We start from the raw sequence: 21,297 nt of genomic DNA, 5'->3' as shown, positions 1-21,297 counted from the left end.
CCTTGGTTCAGGGCTTTAAGATCCCTGGAAGAAGGCATGAGAGAGACATTCAAAGGGCGATGTTACTTGCTTGAGTGTCACTATGGTCACTGTAGGCAATGCCCTTTAAGGAGCAGCTGGGACGGGATGTTACTGAGCCAGGGGGCTGCCAAAGCTGCTGAGTCATGTGCTCAAAGTCAAGCCATTTACACCAGAGAAGGCTGGGTCACACTGGGTTGGAGTTTTCTCACTAGATGAGGAGAAGAAGACTCAGTGAGGTGCACAGAGGGTCAGGCAGACTGGAGCCTGAATTCTAACTTTATCATCTACCACTTATTTACTGGCTACATGGCCTTGCGTAGGGTAGGCCACCAAAGGCCTCTGAGCCTTAATTTGCTCATCTTTACAAATGGAGGTAACAGAACCTATGTGGACGTACAGGTTGTAAAGATTCCCCAAAAGGCTTCATTAAAAAAAAATGAAAATAGTTACACTAGAGTGGATAGTCTTAATTTTTTTCCTATTTCCAAATATTTAGAATAAAAATCTGCCATCTTTTCAATTAAAACAAATTCTAGCCACTGTTGAACATTTGTGTGCCCCTATCATTCCTGCCTCTCAACATGTGTCCTGGGAGTTTTCTCTCTGATGCTCCTGGAACACAGCAGGTGCCCAGGAATGGCTGATTTTTTTTTTTTTTTTTAATCATACCTTATGTGAAATTACCTGGCACCTAGGCAACTAAAACATGCCAGCTTTCTTCCCTTTCTTTCTCATCAAAGGGAAGATTCACCAGATATTTTGCCTGCCTTCACAGTCCTACCAGCTTCACAGCTCTTCATTACAGGGGGCATTTAAGGGAATAATAAAAAAATGCCTATTTTGTGTACTTCGCATGCACTAGGCCCATTATTAGGATGTCATTCTGTCTTCCCTGGGATCAGTGAGTCTGATTTAGCAGAAGCTTTGAGAAATCACCAAGAAAAGAGAATGATTCAGACATTCCTTTGTAACTCATTAGGGTTTCTGGTTATCACTTGCTACTTCAAAGAAGGTTTTCTACTGATTATGAACAGCAGCTCACCATCACCACAAACAGAAGCTGAACTGCTCTGAACTCCTAGCCTTCCAGAAGGTTTCAATTTTGGGCTTTCGGGCCTTGTTAACTAAGTTTTACCCAGACTTACAGCCTCAAAAAAAGATCCTGATGTGGCACTGACCCACTGTGACCCACTGACATGGTGTGGTCACCATCAGAGGCAAATCCAGGTTTACTCTTCTGATCAGAACTACCGGCCCACCACCTGGCATCAATGAGGGTTGTAAGAACATTTGCTATCCCTCTCCCCTTTAATGGCAAAATATAATGCTAGAAAAGTTGTGATCAAACAAGTTGTTCTTATGCCCTGGTGACATTGTACACCATCTCCATTGTCTTGGTGAGCAATGCAGAGCTATACCGTAAGCATCATATAGATGTCAGACTCATTCAATGAATACTGTATTCTCCTGGGATTTTTTTTAGAAAGAAATAGTCTATAGTCTCACACACATACATACTACACTACATGTACAAAGATGTTACTGTGTAATATACTATGATTTTTAAAAACCCTGGAAAACACTATGTCCAATAACAAGAGGATGGTTTAGATCAGCATTTTTCAAACTTTTAAATATTAAGCATGGAAATCCTTTGTTCTAAAAGCTGATAGTTAAAACTCATGAAAAAAGTACAACTGCTCTGGTTAAAGTGAGGATTCTGGAGTCCTAACTGCAGCCTACGCACGACTTCTTTTCTTCTCCTTGGTGATGCTAGAGTTTCTCCTTGCAAATCCCTAGTTTTGGACCAACCATAGTTGAATAACCACTGCTTTAAGAAGTTATGGTATATACACATAATGAATAGTTTGCATGCATTGAAAATCATAGTTAAGATTGTATAGCTATATATATGTGTATGTGTATATATCTATATACACGTGTATATGTGTATAATATACATAGCTATAAATATACATTTATGGATATATGCATACATAAAAGCATATACATATGTACGTATATCTACATATACACACACAAACATGTGCTTGTGGCCAACATTTGGAAAGGAATATATTTTAAAAAATGAAAATAGTTATGCTGGAGTGGAAAGATAGTTTTTTTTTTTTTTTTGAGATGGAGTTTTGCTCTTGTCGCCCAGGTTGGAGTGCAATGACTGGATCTCGTCTCACTGCAGCCACCTCCTTCTCGGTTCAAGTGATTCTCCTGACTCAGCCTCCTGAGTAGCTGGGATTATAGGTGCATGCCACCATACCTGGCTAATTTTTGTGCTTTTAGTAGAGAGGGAGTTTCACCATGTTGGCCAGGCTGGTATCAAACTCCTGACCTCAGGTGATCCACCCACCTTGGCCTCCCAAAGTGCTGGGATTACAGGTGTGAGCCACCGTGCCCAGCCGGATAGGTTTTTTTTTTCCCCCTTTTTTCTTTTTTCTTTTTTTTTGAGATGGAGTCTCACTCTGTCGCCCAGGCTGGAGTGCATTGGTGCAATCTTGGCTCACTGCAAGCTCCGCCTCCTGGGTTCAAGCGACTCTCCTGCCTCAGCCTCCCGAGTAGCTGGGATTACAGGCATGTGCCACCATGCTGGGCTAATTTTTGTATTTTTTAGTAGAGACGGGGTTTTGCCATGTTGGCCAGGCTAGTCTCAAAGTCCTGACCTCAGGTGATCCACCCACCTTGGCCTTCCAAAGTGCCGGGATTACAGGTGTGAGCCACAGTGCCCAGCCTTTTTTCCTATTTTGAAATATTCTTTAGAATAAAAATATGCCATTTTTTCAATTTAAACAGATTCTACCCACTGTTGAACGTTTGTGCACACTCATCATTGCTGCCTCTCAACACGTCTCCTGGGAATTTTCTCCCTGGTGCTCAACAGAAGCTGGGGCCAACATGTGCCCGCAGTCAAGTCAGGAGGGAACATATGGAATAAGAGTAAGCGCCCAGGCCTCACTGTGCAAGCTGGGAACTGCAGCTGCAAGGCTAAGAGTGTCACTCTAGGGCTGGAAAGCAGTATTTAAAACAGGGCTGCTGAGTTAGGAATAGTCTTCCAAACATGTCCTGTGGTGGAAACAGAAATTGGTGTAATTTTTCTGGAGGTAATTTAACATTATGTGTTACGACCTTAAAAATGCTCTCACCCTTTGGCCCTAAAATACCACTCTTGGGTATTTATCCTAAAGAAGTAATTATGGCCACAAGAAGGGAGAATGCATCCAGCTGTGTTGGTATCAGTGGGAAAACGGAGAACAATCTGAAAATCCATTATCAGTTAAATAAATTATGGTAGATCCATACAATGTCACATTATATAGTATTAAAAGTGACATACAGAGGAATATTTAATGATTTGTCAATATAGACATCTTCCAAACAACATAAACAGGTTGATCTCATTTTTGCTAAAAGTTTTTTATATATACATATATAAAATATTATACACTACTTATTACACACGTACAGACACACAGAACTTGAAGAACACAGCACAATGTTCGTGGTTCTTGTCTCTAGGTGGGCAGTGAAAAGACAAAAGTCCCTGCCCTCATGAAGTTTACCTTCACAGTTTCTTAACCACTCTATGCCCTGATTTTCCCATCTGTAACATGGGAATAAAAGAATTCTTACTTCAGATGGGTGAATGAAGATTACAAAGATTAAAATACATAAAGTGTTTAGGAGAGTACAAGACATACAATAAGCATAATAAATATGTTAAATGTTAATATTTAACTTTATCTGCACTTTGTAAATTTTCAATAATGAAAATTACTGTTGTGAATTAGAAAAAAAAAAAAAAAAGGAAGAAATCCCTAAAGCCCCAGATCAAGGACCTTGGTAACTCAGCAGCCTGTCCCTACCACCCTCATCCTGAGCGGAGAGGCGCCACAGTTTCCTCAGGTTTACATCCAGGGAAGGTAACTGAGACAGGAGACAGAGCTTTTCCCCCAGGAGCTGAGTCTGCCACATTCCTTATGGAACAAGCCACTGTGACTTTGTAAATAAGCCCAGCTCTTCAAAAGCCCCAAGGCATCACAGGGAGCTAGCCACTGAGATGAGATAATTATTCCCTCTGACCTAGTAATCCATCTCAGTTCTGGAAATTTATCTAAAGGGAGTAATTCAAGAGAAGCAAAAAGAGGCACAAGCTAAGACATTCAGTTTGGTGCTATCTGATATTAGAAATAGGTTGGGAAACATCCTAAAAGGATAGGCATCAACCTAGGGTTTAAGTTAACTGTGGGATATCTACCCTATGAAACAGAAACGGCTATCAAAAATTTTAACTACAAAGACCACGAGGGAATGTAGAAAATACGTGTGATGTAAGATCAAGAGAAAAATAACAAAACACAAAAGTGTATATGACTTGGGCCAGGCGCAGTGGCTCACGCCTGTAATCCTGGCACTTCGGGAGGCCGAGGCGGGCGGATCACCTGAAGTCAGGACTTTGAGACCAGCCTAGCCATGGCGAATTCCCGTCTCTACTAAAAATACGAAAGTTAGGTGGGTGTGGTGGGGCATCCTTGTAATCCCAGCTACTCAGGAGGCTGAGGCAGGAGAATTGCTTGAACCTAGGAGGCGAAGGTTGCAGTGAGCCAAGATCGTGCCACTTCACTTCAGCCTGGGCAACAAAGCCAGACTCCATCTCAAAAAAAAAAAAAAAAAAGTGTATATGACCTGACCAAGCAAATGATGCTGTGATGTAACTAGTAACAAACAAAACAAGTGAAATGAAACAAACAAATGAAAACAGCTAGATTAGCATGGTAATACGAGTGATGATTTTTCTTGTACACATTTCCCTATAAGAAATTAAAGTAAGCATAAACCAAACAAATCATTCAAAGCCACTGGAGACAATGTTCTTGATGTGGCTTTAAAAGACCCTGTTCTAGGCTGGGCACAGTGGCTCGTGCCTGTAATTCTAGCACTTTGGGAGGCTGAGGCGGGCAGACTGCCTGAGCTCAGGAGTTCGAGACTGGCCTGGGCAACATGGTGAAACCCTGCCTCTAGTAAAATACAAAAGAAATTAGCTGGGCTTCGTGGCACACGCCTGTAATCCCAGCTACTCGGGAGGCTGAGGCATGAGAATCGCTTGAACCTGGGAGGCGGAGGTTGCAATGAGCTGAGATCGCGCCACTGCACTCCAGCCTGGGCAACAAAGCGAGACTCTGTCTCTACAAAAAAAAAAATAAAAGACTGTTCTTCTATCTCAGCCTTTCCCAAATTGGGTGCCATGATAAGTTAAATGATGTTTGACTTGTTTTTTTTTTGGAGGGGTACAGGGAGGTGGTCCATATTCAAAGGAGTGGGAGATAGGATCAAACCAAACTAAATAGCAGTCTTCATTACAGGACTTCTCTAATGTTTATGACTATTGTGGAGTTTTAAAATGCAGATACATTTCCCAAACTAGTCATCAACCTCCCTGCCCTGCCTTGTTCTCCCCCACTGACAATACTAGCATTCCTGGAACACAGTGAAACAGAGCCCCTCTCCTTGATAGCATCTAGGGCCCAGGGCACGGCCTCCCCTCCTCCTGCCCTCAGGTGTCTCCCTCTGCGGGCAGAGAATGCCCTGTGCCCTGTTCCCAGCGTCACTGCTTTGCAAAGCAGCTGATCACGCTGTGCACAAAAACGTGTAATTATGCTGAGGAGGCACTTGGTGTCTCAGCCGCAATGTCAGATGTTAGAGACCTGCTGGAGAGATTGTGACTGGCAGTTACTGGGTTTCTAACTTCAGAGGTAAAGACTCCATTTTCTTTCCCAAGTTTGAAAAGTATTTTTTTTTTTGTAAGGGGCTGTTGATTTTAAGTTGTGTAAGTTAGACGCAATAAAGCATAGTACTTAACCCTTTAATACTTAAAGGCAAAACACAGTCTAATCTAATCTTTTATTAATGTAAATTCATATTTTTATCCATTACAATAAACTTTGGAATCCAGTTGTTACTGCTAGATTCACCTAATCCCCTGATTAATTCTGATAGGGACTCATTAAGTCTGTATTAGACACCGGGCCTTTGGAGCAGCAAATGAACTAATAATTTATAAACTAATAATTCTTATAAACGAATAATTTATGCTTTCTGAGGTCTCTGAGCTATGCTAGCTGTAAAAAGCTGAATTTTAACATCTTGTTTCAGTGCCTATGATCTCAGCCATATCTTTGCTCTTTCTAGAAAATGAAGGGGGATTGGAAGGGCATGGGCTTTGGAATAGACAGAACTGAATCCTTGCTCCCTGCTTCTCAGCTGTGTGAATGTGGGGACCTCAGCTTCCCAAGCCTCTCCAAGCTGCAGACAACAGCTTTCTCAAAAGGCTGTGCTGGGACTTAGAAGAAGTAGCTCAGTGAATGAGTTTGCTTCCCTTCCCCATTTCACATGAGGTTTCTATGGAAAGCCTTTTACAGAAGAGGAACGTGAGATTTTGACATTCTGTTATTTTTCCCCAAGGGTATGGATGGAACTTCTTCCAAGTTCTGAGGAAGCAGGGCATCTTGTTCAAAGATAAATTAGTTTGACCCCCTCCCCTGAAGCCTGCCAAGCTTATGGATGGCTTCTTGGGGAAGCCCCATGGCAGGGACCACAGGCATTGTTTAATGGTGCCCCTTTCCTTTGTTCAACTCACAATCCACATTCCACTTGATGCTCCTGGGAGGAAGTTTCAGGGTTTCATTGATCTTCTCCAGGACAGTCTGCAGTTTTTGCTTCTGAGCAATCTCTGACTGGGTGACCTCAGCCACATTTAGCTTCTCACTCTCCAGTTTCTCTGAGGGTGACAAGGGAAAAGAGAACAGCTGTTATGCTGGGCCCCAGACAACCCTACCGCAGGCACTTACTCACTTATTCGGTCTCTTATGCACTCATGCATGCATGCACTCTTGCAACAATAGATACTGGATGCCTACCAGCAGAGGGACACTGCTGTCCCCTCATCACCTTATGGTGGCACCAGCAGCATCAGTACTGTGAGAGCCTCATGATGATGACTTGAATCCCCAGATCCCAGGGGCATTTAACCTAGCCTGTCATATTTGAACTCCATCATTCTGGAGTTTTCTCCTTTTCAGTTCTACCTTCTCCAAGGACATCTCTGTGCTGACTGGAAAGCCTTCTCTGTAGAGTTAGTCAAGGCATTTTGTACATTCCTGTAGTACAGTCTGTGTCAGGTCCAATCATATTTATCTGTTTTAAGTATCTTCTTTCCTTTTAAACCCACCTGGAAGGTAACTTACTTAACGTGTCATATTTAATCAATTCTAAGGCACATATTTTTCACATTTTAACATCCTTAAAGCCAGGTTGTGTTTTACTGGCATCCTACAATGGCTGTCAGCTAGGTGGAAGGTCTAAGAGTTATTGTCTCCACGGGTGTGAACTTGCTCATAGCTCTTCATAGTATGATTACTCACATGTCTCAATAAGCCTACATGAGCACCTTCAAAAAGTATAAAATAAAAATTCTCAGCAACAAGAAAGCATTGAGTAATAGCTTAAAGTGATTTTTCTCTTTCTCAGTGGTTCTTATATAATGGTGTGTTTTAAAATCAATGGTTTTTTTATGCAATGACATAACACCTTAATACTTAAAAAAGGAAAAACTCAGTCCAATCATTATATTAATCTAAATTCATATTTTAATCTATTACAAAGAAAAAAACAACTTTGGACTCCTTAACAGGAAATTGGTTGCCTACCACTGGAACTCACCTAATCAGTTCTAATTAATTTAACATTGACAGAACTGCACACATTTAAAATATCTTTTCTCCTAATTTTTAAGGGCTCCTATACAAATTAAATTTTACTATGTATCAATATTTTCCCTAATGCTTACATTATTTATTTTTAAGTAACTGTGGTTTATCTAAGCCAAATGCCCCTTGAGTCATTCTTTGAAGATAAAGTTGCCCAATGGAGAATTTATGCAGGTTCTGTGGATTTGTGAATTTTTTTAAGCACCTCAGTAGGATAATCTCAAGCTATTCTTACCTGTGATGGCCTGAAATGTTCTCTTTAGTTGTTTCAAGCCATTTTTATCTCTAAAGTTCAGGGATTTAACAAGAATATATCTAAATGTCTTCTTCTTACATCTTGAAGAGACCTTGTGTGTGCCTTATCCATTTTTAGGCTGAATTCTTATCTTGGATCCTCTCCTACTGAAAAAATGACAAGTTATTTTCTTTCACTTTTTCCCATTATTTTCAGATGATGTAATTGTCTCTATAGAAGCAAATTATCTTAATCTTACTTTGCAACTACAAGCATTGGATAGAGGCTGCCCAAAATGCTGGGTTAAGAACCTTCTGGTCTTATCTTGGCTCAGAGGAAAAGATTGCAGGCAAAGATTACTGATGACTGTTGTGAGAGAGGGTTGGGTGGGGAGGAGAGGAGTGAGGAGGAGCCACTTATTTGCTAGCTCTGCTGTGTTACATCATTGTCTATAAATTTTCATATTTAAAATCTGGCATTGAACAGATTTTCAGCTTAGGTATCTGAGTCTGTTTTCTAGGTCAATAACTTTTTCTTGTACAGTTGTCTAGTTCATTCTTTTTTTAAAAAATAGAGTGACATAAGAAGAAATATACATCTTGTCTCCTTGATCCCCCTTCCTAGCACAGAGCTTCTAAAAACCTTGTAACTTTCTGAAAGATGATAGTGGCATCTTTTGTTATAATATTTGGGTTTTGTCCCCAGTTCCTGAAAAAGCTCTGAAATGATTAAGGTAAAAGAAACATCTTTTGTTATTCATAACAAGCCCCTTTCACCTACATCTGAGTTTATGTTAATGAGGCAACTTTTAGAAAGCTCTTGAGGATGGGGAAGCTGATTGCCAGGAGAACCAAGCATATGATTAAAGAATTGGAACATTCAGCCTCATACCCCCCACCCATGAGAAAGGGGAAGGAAGCTGGAGGTCAACTATCAATGGCCAGTGATTTAATCAGTTATGCCTACTTAATGACACTTCATAAAAACTCTGGCCAAAAATGTTCAGAGAGCTTCCTGGCTGGTAAATATATGAAGGTGGTGGAGGGTCGTGCACATGAGAAAGCATGGAAGCTCTGTGCCTCTCCCGCAAACTATGCCCTATGCATCTCTTCCTTTTGGCTGATTTTGAGTTTTATCCTTTATAATAGTCTAGTAAACCTAAGTGCCTTCCTGAGTTCTGTGTGTCATTCTAGCAAATGATCATATCTGAAGAAGGGGTTTTGGAAACCCCTGATCTATTATAGCTAGTTGGTCAGAAGTACCGGAGGTCTGAACTTGGCGAATGCCAGCTGAAGTGGGGACATTCTTGTGGCACTGAGCCCTTAACCTGCGAGGGCTGTGCTAACTTTGGGCCAGTAGTATCAAAATTAAATTGTAGGACACCCTGTTGGTGTCCATGGAGAACCGGAAAATTGCTTAGTGTGGAAAACCCACACATTTGGTGTCAGAAGTGTTAGGAGTATAGAAAAATGTGTTTTCCATTACTGGATTTCACACCTTACTTACTGAAGCATCCATTGTTTTTCTGTTTCCACTAATATATTTAACTAGTCTATGATACTAAAATTGTAGTGCATTCTTCCTAAAATTAAATTTTTTCCTTTTTTTTTTTTTTTAGCATCTGGTATTTCTTATTTAGGAGAAGCATTTTTGTGGCTTTGTTTTGTGTTGCAAATGTTTTATAAAATGTAATTCTGCTTTACTTCTTTCCATTTTAGTCATTATTTTTGGGTTTATATTCTTGCTTTTAATTTTTGCTGTTGGATATTTTAGTTTAGGCATTGATATTGGTATTAAATGGATTTGCATAAAAATATATCTCAAAGTAATCCTTACTGTGTGTGTGTTAATATTCTCTTTCTCTTTTTTTTTTTTTTTTGAGATAGAGTCTCATTCTGTTGCCCAAGCTGGAGTGCAGTGGCATAATCTCAGCTTACTGCAACCTCTGCCTCCCGGGTTCAAGTGATTCTCCTGTCTCAGCCTCCTAAGTAGCTGGGATTACAGGCATGCGCCACCACGCCCAGCTAATTTTTGTATTTTTAGTAGAGATGGGGTTTCACTATGTTGGTCAGGCTGGTCTTGAACTCCTGGACTCAAGAGATCCACCCACCTCAACCTCCCAAAGTGCTGGGATTACAGGCATGAGCCACCACACCCAGCCTTCTCTTTCTCTTTTAATAAAAATGAGATTATAGTATATACATATTTTTGCTATTGGATTTTTTCCACTCATAAGTCTTTTTAGGTCAATATGTTAATATAACTCATTCTTTTTCAAAACTGCATATTGCATTATATGACTTATAACTCGACATACAGCCAGGTTATAACCCATGTTTTCCCTATTTGTAATAAAGTTGCAATAAACATGTTGTGTGTGTGTATATATTACTAATTGATTACTGCTGGTAAACATGAAAGCTATGGCCTTACAGATTTTTTCCTTGTATGTTGTCATCTTACCAAACCCCTTTATTAGTCCTATTGCGGTTTGAGTCTTCAGCATTCTCTGGGTATGCAAATAAAACATAATTATCTCTATTTTGCAGGCTTATGTGACATATTTTAATTTTCTAACATTTTAAATACAAGATTAATTTGAGAATTTCTTCTGCTTTTCCTACCCCCTCCTTTATCTTTAAGGTATTCAACCCTTAAAATATAAGAGGTCCACTCAAATAATATTTCTATAGCTTAATAGTAATTTACTCAACATTACTAAGGATTTAAAGATAATGTTCTTTTTTTTTTTTCTCTTTGGGGTCCACATTTGGGTCTTTTTTTTTTTTTTTTTTTTATTATACTTTAGGGTTTTAGGGTACATGTGCACAATGTGCAGGTTTGTTACATATGTATCCATGTGCCATGTTGATTTCCTGCACCCATTAACTCGTCATTTAGCATTAGGTGTATCTCCTAATGCTGTCCCTCCCCCCTCCCCCCACCCCACAACAGTCCCCGGAGTGTGATGTTCCCCTTCCTGTGTCCATGAGTTCTCATTGTTCAATTCCCACCTATGAGTGAGAACATGCGGTGTTTGGTTTTTTGTCCTTGCGATAGTTTACTCAGAATGATGTTTTCCAGTTTCATCCATGTCCCTACAAAGGACACGAACTCATCATTTTTTATGGCTGCATAGTATTCCATGGTGTATATGTGCCACATTTTCTTAATCCAGTCTATCGTTGTTGGACATTTGGGTTGGTTCCAACTCTTTGCTATTGTGAATAGTGCCGCAATAAACATACGTGTGCATGTGTCTTTATAGCAGCATGATTTATAGTCCTTTGGGTATATACCCAGTAATGGGATGGCTGGGTCAAATGGTATTTCTAGTTCTAGATCCCTGAGGAATCGCCACACTGACTTCCACAATGGTTGAACTAGTTTACAGTCCCACCAACAGTGTAAAAGTGTTCCTATTTCTCCACATCCTCTCCAGCACCTGTTGTTTCCTGATTTTTTAATGATGGCCATTCTAACTGGTGTGAGATGGTATCTCACTGTGGTTTTGATTTGCATTTCTCTGATGGCCAGTGATGATGAGCATTTCTTCATGTGTTTTCTGGCTGCATAAATGTCTTCTTTTGAGAAGTGTCTGTTCATGTCCTCTGCCCACTTTTTGATGGGGTTGTTTGTTTTTTTCTTGTAAATTTGTTTGAGTTCATTGTAGATTCTGGATATTAGCCCTTTGTCAGATGAGTAGGTTGCAAAAATTTTCTCCCATTCTGTAGGTTGCCTGTTCATTCTGATGATAGTTTCTTTTGCTGTGCAGAAGCTCTTTAGTTTAATGAGATCCCATTTGTCGATTTTGGCTTTTGTTGCCATTGCTTTTGGTGTTTTAGACATGAAGTCCTTGCCCACGCCTATGTCCTGAATGGTATTGCCTAGGTTTTCTTGTAGGATTTTAATGGTTTTAGGTCTAACATATAAGTCTTTAATCCATCTTGAATTAATTTTTGTATAAGGTGTAAGGAAGGGATCCAGTTGCAGCTTTCTACATATGGCTAGCCAGTTTTCCCAGCACCATTTATTAAATAGGGAATCCTTTCCCCATTTCTTGTTTTTGTCAGGTTTGTCAAAGATCAGATAGTTGTAGCTATGCGGCATCATTTCTGAGGGCTCTGTTCTGTTCCATTGATCTACGTCTCTGTTGTGGTACCAGTACCATGCTGTTTTGGTTACTGTAGCCTTGTAGTATAGTTTAAAGTCAGGTAGCGTGATGCCTCCAGCTTTGTTCTTTTGGCTTAGGATTGACTTGGTGATGCGGGCTCTTTTTTGGTTCCATATGAACTTTAAAGTAGTTTTTTCCAATTCTGTGAAGAAAGTCATTGGTAGCTTGATGGGGATGGCATTGAATCTATAAATTACCTTGGGCAGTATGGCCATTTTCACGATATTGATTCTTCAACCCATGAGCATGGAATGTTTTTCCATTTGTTTGTATCCTCTTTTATTTCATTGAGCAGTGGTTTGTAGTTCTCCTTGAAGAGGTCCTTCACATCCCTTGTAAGTTGGATTCCTAGGTATTTTATTCTCTTTGAAGCAATTGTGAATGGGAGTTCACTCATGATTTGGCTCTCTGTTTGTCTGTTATTGGTATACAAGAATGCTTGTGATTTTTGTACATTAATTTTGTATCCTGAGACTTCGCTGAAGTTGCTAATCAGCTTAAGGAGATTTTGGGCTGAGACAATGGGGTTTTCTAGATATACAATCATGTCATCTGCAAACAGGGACAATTTGACTTCCTCTTTTCCTAATTGAATACCTTTTATTTCCTTCTCCTGCCTGATTGCTCTGGCCAGAACTTCCAGCACTATGTTGAACAGGAGCGGTGAGAGAGGGCATCCCTGTCTTGTGCCAGTTTTCAGAGGGAATGCTTCCAGTTTTTGCCCATTCAGTATGATATTGGCTGTGGGTTTGTCGTAGATAGCTCTTATTATTTTGAGATACGTCCCATCAATACCTAATTTATTGAGAGTTTTTAGCATGAAGGGTTGTTGAATTTTGTCAAAGGCCTTTTCTGCATCTATTGAGATAATCATGTGGTTTTTGTCTTTGGTTCTGTTTATATGTTGGATTACATTTATTGATTTGCGTATGTTGAACCAGCCTTGCATCCCAGGGATGAAGCCCACTTGATCATGGTGGATAAGCTTTTTGATGTGCTGCTGGATTCGGTTTGCCAGTATTTTATTGAGGATTTTTGCATCAATGTTCATCAAGGATATTGGTCTGAAATTCTCTTTTTTGGTTATGTCTCTGCCAGGTTTTGGTATCAGGACGATGCTGGCTTCATAAAATGTGTTAGGGAGGATTCCCTCTTTTTCTATCGATTGGAATAGTTTCAGAAGGAATGGTACCAGTTCCTCCTTGTACCTCTGGTAGAATTCGGCTGTGAATCCATCAGGTCCTGGACTCTTTTTGGTTGGTAAGCTATTGATTATTGCCACAATTTCAGAACCTGTTATTGGTCTATTCAGAGATTCAACTTCTTCCTGGTTTAGTCTTGGGAGGGTGTATTTGTCGAGGAATTTATCCATTTCTTCTAGATTTTCTAGTTTATTTGCATAGAGGTGTTTGTAGTATTCTCTGATGGTAGATTGTATTTCTGTGGGATCGGTGGTGATATCCCCTTTTTCGTTTTTTATTGCATCTATTTGATTCTTCTCTCTTTTCTTCTTTATTAGTCTTGCTAGCGGTCCATCAATTTTGTTGATCTTTTCAAAAAACCAGCTCCTGGATTCATTAATTTTTTGAAGGGTTTTTTGTGTCTCTATTTCCTTCAGTTCTGCTCTGATTTTAGTTATTTCTAGCCTTCTGCTAGCTTTTGAATGTGTTTGCTCTTGCTTTTCTAGTTCTTTTAATTGTGATGTTAGGGAGTCAATTTTGGATCTTTCCTGCTTTCTCTTGTGGGCATTTAGTGCTATAAATTTCCCTCTACACACTGCTTTGAATGTGTCCCAGAGATTCTGGTATGTTGTGTCTTTGTTCTCGTTGGTTTCAAAGAACATCTTTATTTCTGCCTTCATTTCATTATGTACCCAATAGTCATTCAGGAGCAGGTTGTTCAGTTTCCATGTAGTAGAGCGGTTTTGAGTGAGTTTCTTAATCCTGAGATCTAGTTTGATTGCACTGTGGTCTGAGAGACAGTTTGTTATAATTTCTGTTCTTTTACATTTGCTGAGGAGAGCTTTACTTCCAACTATGTGGTCAATTTTGGAATAGGTGTGGTGTGGTGCTGAAAAAAATGTATATTCTGTTGACTTGGGGTGGAGAGTTCTGTAGATGTCTATTAGGTCCACTTTATGTAGAGCTGAGTTCAATTCCTGGATATCCTTGTTAACTTTCTGTCTCGTTGATCTGTCTAATGCTGACAGTGGGGTGTTAAAATCTCCCATTATTATTGTGTGGGAGTTTAAGTCCCTTAGTAGGTCACTCAGGACTTGCTTTATGAATCTGGGTGCTCCTGTGTTGGGTGCATATATATTTAGGATAGTTAGCTCTTCTTGATGAATTGATCCCTTTACCATTATGTAATGGCCTTCTTTGTCTCTTTTGATCTTTGTTGGTTTAAAGTCTATTTTATCAGAGACTAGGATTGCAACCCCTGCCTTTTTTTGTTTTCCAGTTGCTTGATAGATCTTCCTCCATCCCTTTATTTTGAGTCTATGTGTGTCTCTGCACGTGAGATGGGTTTCCTGAATACAGCACACTGATGGGTCCTGACTCCTTATCCAGTTTGCCAGTCTGTGTCTTTTGATTGGAGCATTTAGCCCATTTACATTTAACGTTAATATTGTTATGTGTGAATCTGATCCTGTCATTATGATGTTAGTTGGTTATTTTGCTCGTTAGTTGCTATAGTTTCTTCCTAGTCTCGATGGTCTTTACAATTTGGCATGTTTTTGCAGTGGCTGGTACCGGTTGTTCCTTTCCATGTTTAGTGCTTTCTTCAGGAGCTCTTTTAGGGCAGGCCTGGTGGTGACAAAATCACTCAGCGTTTGCTTGTCTGTAAAGTGTTTTATTTCTCCTTCACTTATGAAGCTTAGTTTGGCGGGATAGGAGATTCTGGGTTGAAAATTCTTTTCTTTAAGAATGTTGAATATCGGCCCCCACTCTCTTCTGGCTTGTAGAGTTTCTGCTGAGAGATCAGCTGTTAGTCTGATGGGCTTCCCTTTGTGGGTAACCCGACCTTTCTCTCTGGCTGCCCTTAACATTTTTTCTTTCATTTCAACTTTGGTGAATCTGACAATAATGTGTCTTGGAGTTGCCCTTCTCGAGGAGTATCTTTGTGGCGTTCTCTGTATTTCCTGAATCTGAATGCTGGCCTGCCTTGTTAGATTGGGGAAGTTCTCCTGGATAATATCTTGCAGAGTGTTTTCCAACTTGGTTCCATTCTCCCCATCATTTTCAGGTACACCAATCAGACGTAGGTTTGGTCTTTTCACATAGTCCCAAATTTCTTGGAGGCTTTGTTCATTTCTTTTTATCCTTTTTTCTCTAAACTTCCCTTCTCTCTTCATTTCATTCATTTCATCTTCCATCAGCGATACCCTTTCTTCCAGTTGATCACATCTGCTACTGAGGCTTCTGCAATCTTCGTGTAGTTCTCGAAACTTGGCTTTCAGCTCCATCGGCTCCTTGAAGCCCTTCTCTCCATTGGTTATTCTAGTTATCCATTCTTCTAATTTTTTTTCAAAGTTTTTAACTTCTTTGCTGTTGTTTTGAATTTCCTCTCGTAGCTCAGAGTAGTTTGATCGTCTGAAGCCTTCTTCTCTCAACTCGTCAAAGTCATCCTCCATCCAGCTTTGTTCCGTTGCTGGTGAGGAACTGCGTTCCTTTGGAGGAGGAGAGGTGCTCTGTTTTTTAGAGTTTCCAGTTTTTTTTGTCTGTTTTTTCCCCATCTTTGTGGTTTTATCTACTTTTTGTCTTTGATGATGGTGATGTACAGATGGGTTTTTGGTGTGGATGTCCTTTCTGTTTGTTAGTTTTCCTTCTACCAGACAGGACCCTCAGCTGCAGGTCTGTTGGAGTTTACTAGAGGTGCACTCCAGACCCTGTTTGGCTGGGTGTCAGCAGCGGTGGCTGCAGAACAGCGGATTTTCGTGAGACCACAAATTCAGCTGTCTGATAGTTCCTCTGAAAGTTTTGTCTCAGAGAAATACCGGGTTGAATGAGGTGTCAGTCTGTCCCTACTGGGGGGGTGCCTCCCAGTTAGGCTGCTCAGGGGTGAGGGACCCACTTTAGGAGGCAGTCTGACCGTTCTCAGATCTCCAGCTGCATGCTGGGAGAACCACTACTCTCTTCAAAGCTGTCAGTCAGACAGGGACATTTAAGTCTGTGGAAGTTCTTGCAGAGTTTTTGTTTGTCTGTGCCCTGCCCCCAGAGGTGGAGCCTACAGAGGCAGGCAGGCCTCCTTGAGCTGTGGTGGGCTCCACCCAGTTCGAGCTTCCTGGCTGCTTTGTTTACCTAAGCAAGCCTGGGCAATGGCGGGCGCCCCTCCCCCAGCCTCGCTGCCGCCTCGCAGCTTGATCTCAGACTGCTGTGCTAGCAATTAGCGAGACTCCGTGGGCATAGGACCCTCCGAGCCAGGTGCGGGACACAATCTCCTAGTGTGCCGTTTTCCAGGCCCGTTGGAAAAGCGCAGTTAGGGTGGGACTGACCCGATATTCCAGGTGCCGTCTGCTTCCCCTTTCTTTGACTAGGAAAGGGAACTCCCTGACCCCTTGCGCTTCCCGAGTGAGTCAATGCCTCGCCCTGCTTCGGCTCGCGCACAGTGCGCTTCACCGACTGTCCTGCACCCACTGTTAGGCACTCCCTAGTGAGATGAAACCGGCACCTCAAGCAGAAATGCAGAAATCACCCGTCTTCTGTGTCGCTGGGGCTGGGAGCTGGAGACCGGAGCTGTTCCTATTCGGCCATCTTGGCTCCACACCCCAAAGATAATGTTCTTTTGTGGGCTAATTTCAGCTAGTTCCATAAAGTTTTCTATTGCTGAAGTTTTATTCTTCCAGGAAACTATTTCTCTCATGTTTCCATAGTGATACAAATTGTTCATAACTAGTTTAACTCTTCATAAGTATTAGGCATGATTTTGAAATTGATAGGATGTGATTTAGAAAATTTTCTCAGGTGGATTATTTTGTGAATCTTTGAGTTGTTTTTGAAGGTATTACCCAAATTTGCTTTTGGAGAGATTAAATATAGAAAACAATGAAACAGTATTCAAAAGTTCTGACGCATAAAGACAAGGCAGAATAAACTCAATTACCCTGAATGGTGGGAGAACTGAGATGTTCTAACAAACACAATTGTCATATATACCACACTATATTAATGTAACCACCCTTCAAGAACTAAAATATGTAAAATACTCTTTCCAGTATGAACAATTCCTGAGTTGATTAAAAAATACTTTTGTCTCTAAGTATATTAGGAGAGAAACTTGCACTGTAGTCAGAGAATTTGGTCTGTATACTGAGTTGTTGAGATTTGCTTTATGCACATAGTCAAATTTCATAAGTGTTCCATGAGCAGTTGAAAAGAATACAGTTCGCGGGGTATCATATGCTATCTGCAGATTAGTTAGAGCTGATTAACTGTATTGTTCAAATATTCTCTATGAACTTTTTTCTTAATATGTTAAGAGAAGTATGTTAAAAACTACCACTGTGATAGGTTTGTCAAATTCTTGAAGTAATGATTATCATTTTAAATTTTTAAATATTTGATATATAAAAGTACATATAAGTTTAAAATTTCTATATTTTCCTAGTGACTTTAATTTCTTATTAATATGTAGTGACTCTCTGTAGTAATGCCTTTTGCCTTAAAGTCTATTTTGTATGATGTAAAATAGTTACCCCAGCTTTAAAATAATTAGTCCAGTATACGTAACTATTTCCACCCTTTTTCTTTCAACCTTTGTGTGTCCCTCATTTATTAAAACTATCTCAGCTGGGCGTGGTGGCTCTACGCCTGTAATCCCAGCACTTTGGGAAGCTGAGGCAGGAGGAATGCTTGAGGCCAGGAGTTGGAGACCAGCCTGGGCAACATAGTGAGACCCTGTCTGTACAAAAAATAAGAAAAAACTTAGCTGGGCATGGTGGCACACACCTGTAGTCCTAACTACTTGGGGGGCCGAGATGGGAGGATTTCTTTTGAGCCGGGGAGGTAGAGGCTACAGTCGGTTGTGATTGTGCCACTGTACTCCAGCCTGGGCAACAGAGCAAGACCCTGTCTCAAAACAAAACTATCTCTTGGATATAGTATTTGGCAAGAATTTGTTTTGTTATTTAGTCTGATACTGAGTTTACCAGTATACTTGGATTCACTTCTACCAACTTATTCTGAACTTTCTATTTAGTGGGTTTTCCGATTCTTTTCCCCCTTCCATCCTTTTTTTTTTTTTTGGATTAATGTTTTTATTCTTTCTCATTCCATTTTCTCCCCATGATTAGTAGGGAGGTTATATACTCTGTTTCTATTATTTCAGTATTTATGATAGAAAATTTATCATTCATATTTAACTTAATAAAGTCTTAAGCTAATTGGTATCTTTACCCATATACTAAACAATACAAAGACCTCAGCACACTTTGACTCCAATCACATAATTCCTGACTTATGTGCTACAATTGTATGGGATTCTGATTCTATCTTGTTTTAATTAACAAATTAGACATTATTGTGATTATTTTATATTCATTTAATTAATGGCTTTGATCTACCCACCATGATAATCTTTGTTCACTATTGCATTTTAGATATTTTTGGGGGGTTCATTTTCCTTCCTATTTTACATTCTTTAGAAATTCCTTTGCGGGGGTCTATTGGTAATAAACCCTCTCAGTTTGTGTTTATTGAAAATGCCTTTATCTTTTCTCTCTTTTTTTTTTTTTGAGACATAGTCTCACCCAGGCTGGAGTGCAGTAGCTCGATCTCTGCTCACTGCAACCTCCACCTCCTGGGTTCAAGCTATTCTCCTGCCTCAGCCTCCCAAGTAGCTGGGATTATGGGTGTGTGCCACTATTGCCTGGCTAATTTTTGTATTTTTAGTAGAAATGGGGTTTCACCATGTTGATCAGGCTAGTCTTGAACTCCTGAGCTCAGGTGATCCATTCGCCTCAGCCTCCCAAAGTGCTGGGATTACAGGTGTGAGTCACTGAGCCCCGCCTCTCCTAACTTTTTTTTTTTTTGAGACTGAGCCTCACTCTGTCACCCAGGCTGGAGTGCAGTGGCGCAATCTCGGCTCACGGCAAGCTCTGCCTCCCCGGTTCATGCCATTCTCCTGCCTCAGCCTCCCGAATAGCTGGGACTACAGGTGCCCCCCATCACACCTGGCTAGTTTTTTGTATTTTTCATAGAGACGGGGTTTCACCATATTAGCCAGGATGGTCTCGATCTCCTGACCTCGTGATCCATCTGCCTTGGCCTCCCAAAGTGCTGGGATTACAGGCGTGAGCCACTGCAGCTGGCCACCTCTCTTAACTTTTTAAAGCCGCCTCTCCTAACTGTTTGGCTGTGTATGAACTTATAAGTTGATCATTTTTGTCAGCACTTTAAAGACATCAAAGTATTTTGATATTTTCAATATTAATATCTTTTGGCTTTTTTGTTCCTTGTGAAAGACAGCTTTCAGTCTGTTGTTCCTTTATAAATAATCGATTTTTTTCCTCTATGCTTTTAATCATTTGTCTTCAGTGTTCTTAGGTTTCACTGTAAAGTGTGTAGGTGTAGATTTCTCACTACTTATCCTATTTGGGATTCACTGAGCTCCCTGAATCTGAGGATTCATGTCTTTCATCAATTCTAGAAAATTCTCATTCATTATGTTTTCTTTAAATATTTACTATACTCCATTTTCTTTTCTTCTAGAATTCCAATTAGCTATGTAGGTTGGATCTACTTAGAATAACCTCTATGTTTTCAAATTCTCTTTCTCGTTTTCTATTCTGTTGTCTCTCTATACTGGATTCTGGGTAATTTCTCTAGTGCTCTCTTCTGGTTCATTAATTCCTTCTTTAGCTGTGTCTAATCCATTGAGGTTTCTAGTTTCATTATTATTCACACTTTTTCATTTCTAGAAGTTCTATTTGGTTGTTTTTCCTATCTACCTGTCCAGTCTTAATAGTTACTTGTTCTTTTATTATTTTTAAGTCTTTAAAAACATTTATTTTGACATATTAATCATACTCATTTTATATTCTATGACTGAATACTTTTTTTTTTCTTTTCTTTTTTTTTTAAATAGAGGTGGGGTCTCACCATATTGCCTATGCTAGTCTCGAACTCCTGGGCTCAAGCAATCCTCCCACCTTGGCTTCCCAAAGTGCTGGGGTTACAGGTATGAGCCACCATGCCCAGTCTATAGCTCGACAGTTTCTAATATTTATAGTATTTGTGGGATGAATCTATAGATTATTGTTTCTGTTGACAGTGCTCATGGTGGCTTACGCTCATGTCTTTGGTGATTTCTAAATTTGAGGTCATATTCTTTGGAATTTTAACTCTGGGAGTTCTTTGTGGTCTGGGTTTAGAGTTCCTTCCTCTTTAAAAGGAGGACATATGTTTGCTTCTGTCTTGGGGCACTAGTGACCTGGGACAACTTTTAACTAAAATTTCAATTTAGATTTTTTAAAGTCACATAAGTACTGTGAATCCTAGCCTTAAATCTGTGTGAGTATAGACTTTTGATGAGGAGTTATCTGAAGCAGACTTCTTTTTAGTTGTTCTGTTCACATCCAAGGCTAAGATAATTTATCCTTATTGCCTCTTTCTGTGGGACAAATTTTGTACTCATTGAAAGAGTTGCCCTTTCAAGACCATGGTTCTATTCAGGGGGCTCGAATCCAACCCTCTTTCTTGCTCAGACTCTACCCAAGATTTGTCTCCTGACCCTGTATGTGTGACCCTTTAAACTTCAGGCTATAGGCCATTAGCAATGATAGGTTATTAGGAATTAGCACTTATCCCACTAGATTTATACTTCCTTCTTGTTTTTAGAATCAGAAGAATTTCCTTCCTTTTCACACCAGTTTAGCCACCCCATACAAAAATATGTTCTTAAAGGCTTATCCAGATTTTTAAAATGTGCTGTACCAATAAGATTTATCTGAACATCTAGTCATCAGCCATAATGCTAAAAATGAAAATCTATTTTCTTATTATATTAACTGGGACCTCTGAAACACTTATAATAGTTGTAATAGCCATTATTTCTCATTTGTCCCTAATACCACATCTTTGATATTTCAC

General features: G+C 40.0%; 1 protein-coding gene across 1 annotated transcript in view; it reads right to left on the bottom strand.

Annotated features, from left to right (window-relative positions):
- Nucleotides 1-21,297, bottom strand: part of PARVA (parvin alpha) — a 165,564-nt gene that overhangs the window by 31,866 nt on the left and 112,401 nt on the right. The window contains exon 6 of the mRNA XM_030829036.1: nt 6,671-6,811. Coding sequence (XP_030684896.1) covers nt 6,671-6,811 — 141 coding nt within the window. The remainder of the gene's footprint in view (nt 1-6,670; nt 6,812-21,297) is intronic.

This window comes from Nomascus leucogenys, chromosome 15 (assembly GCF_006542625.1).
Source record: "Nomascus leucogenys isolate Asia chromosome 15, Asia_NLE_v1, whole genome shotgun sequence".
Taxonomy (NCBI): Eukaryota; Metazoa; Chordata; class Mammalia; order Primates; family Hylobatidae; genus Nomascus; species Nomascus leucogenys.
Note: the sequence above shows the minus strand (reverse complement) of the source record. Positions and strands in the feature narration are given on the sequence as shown.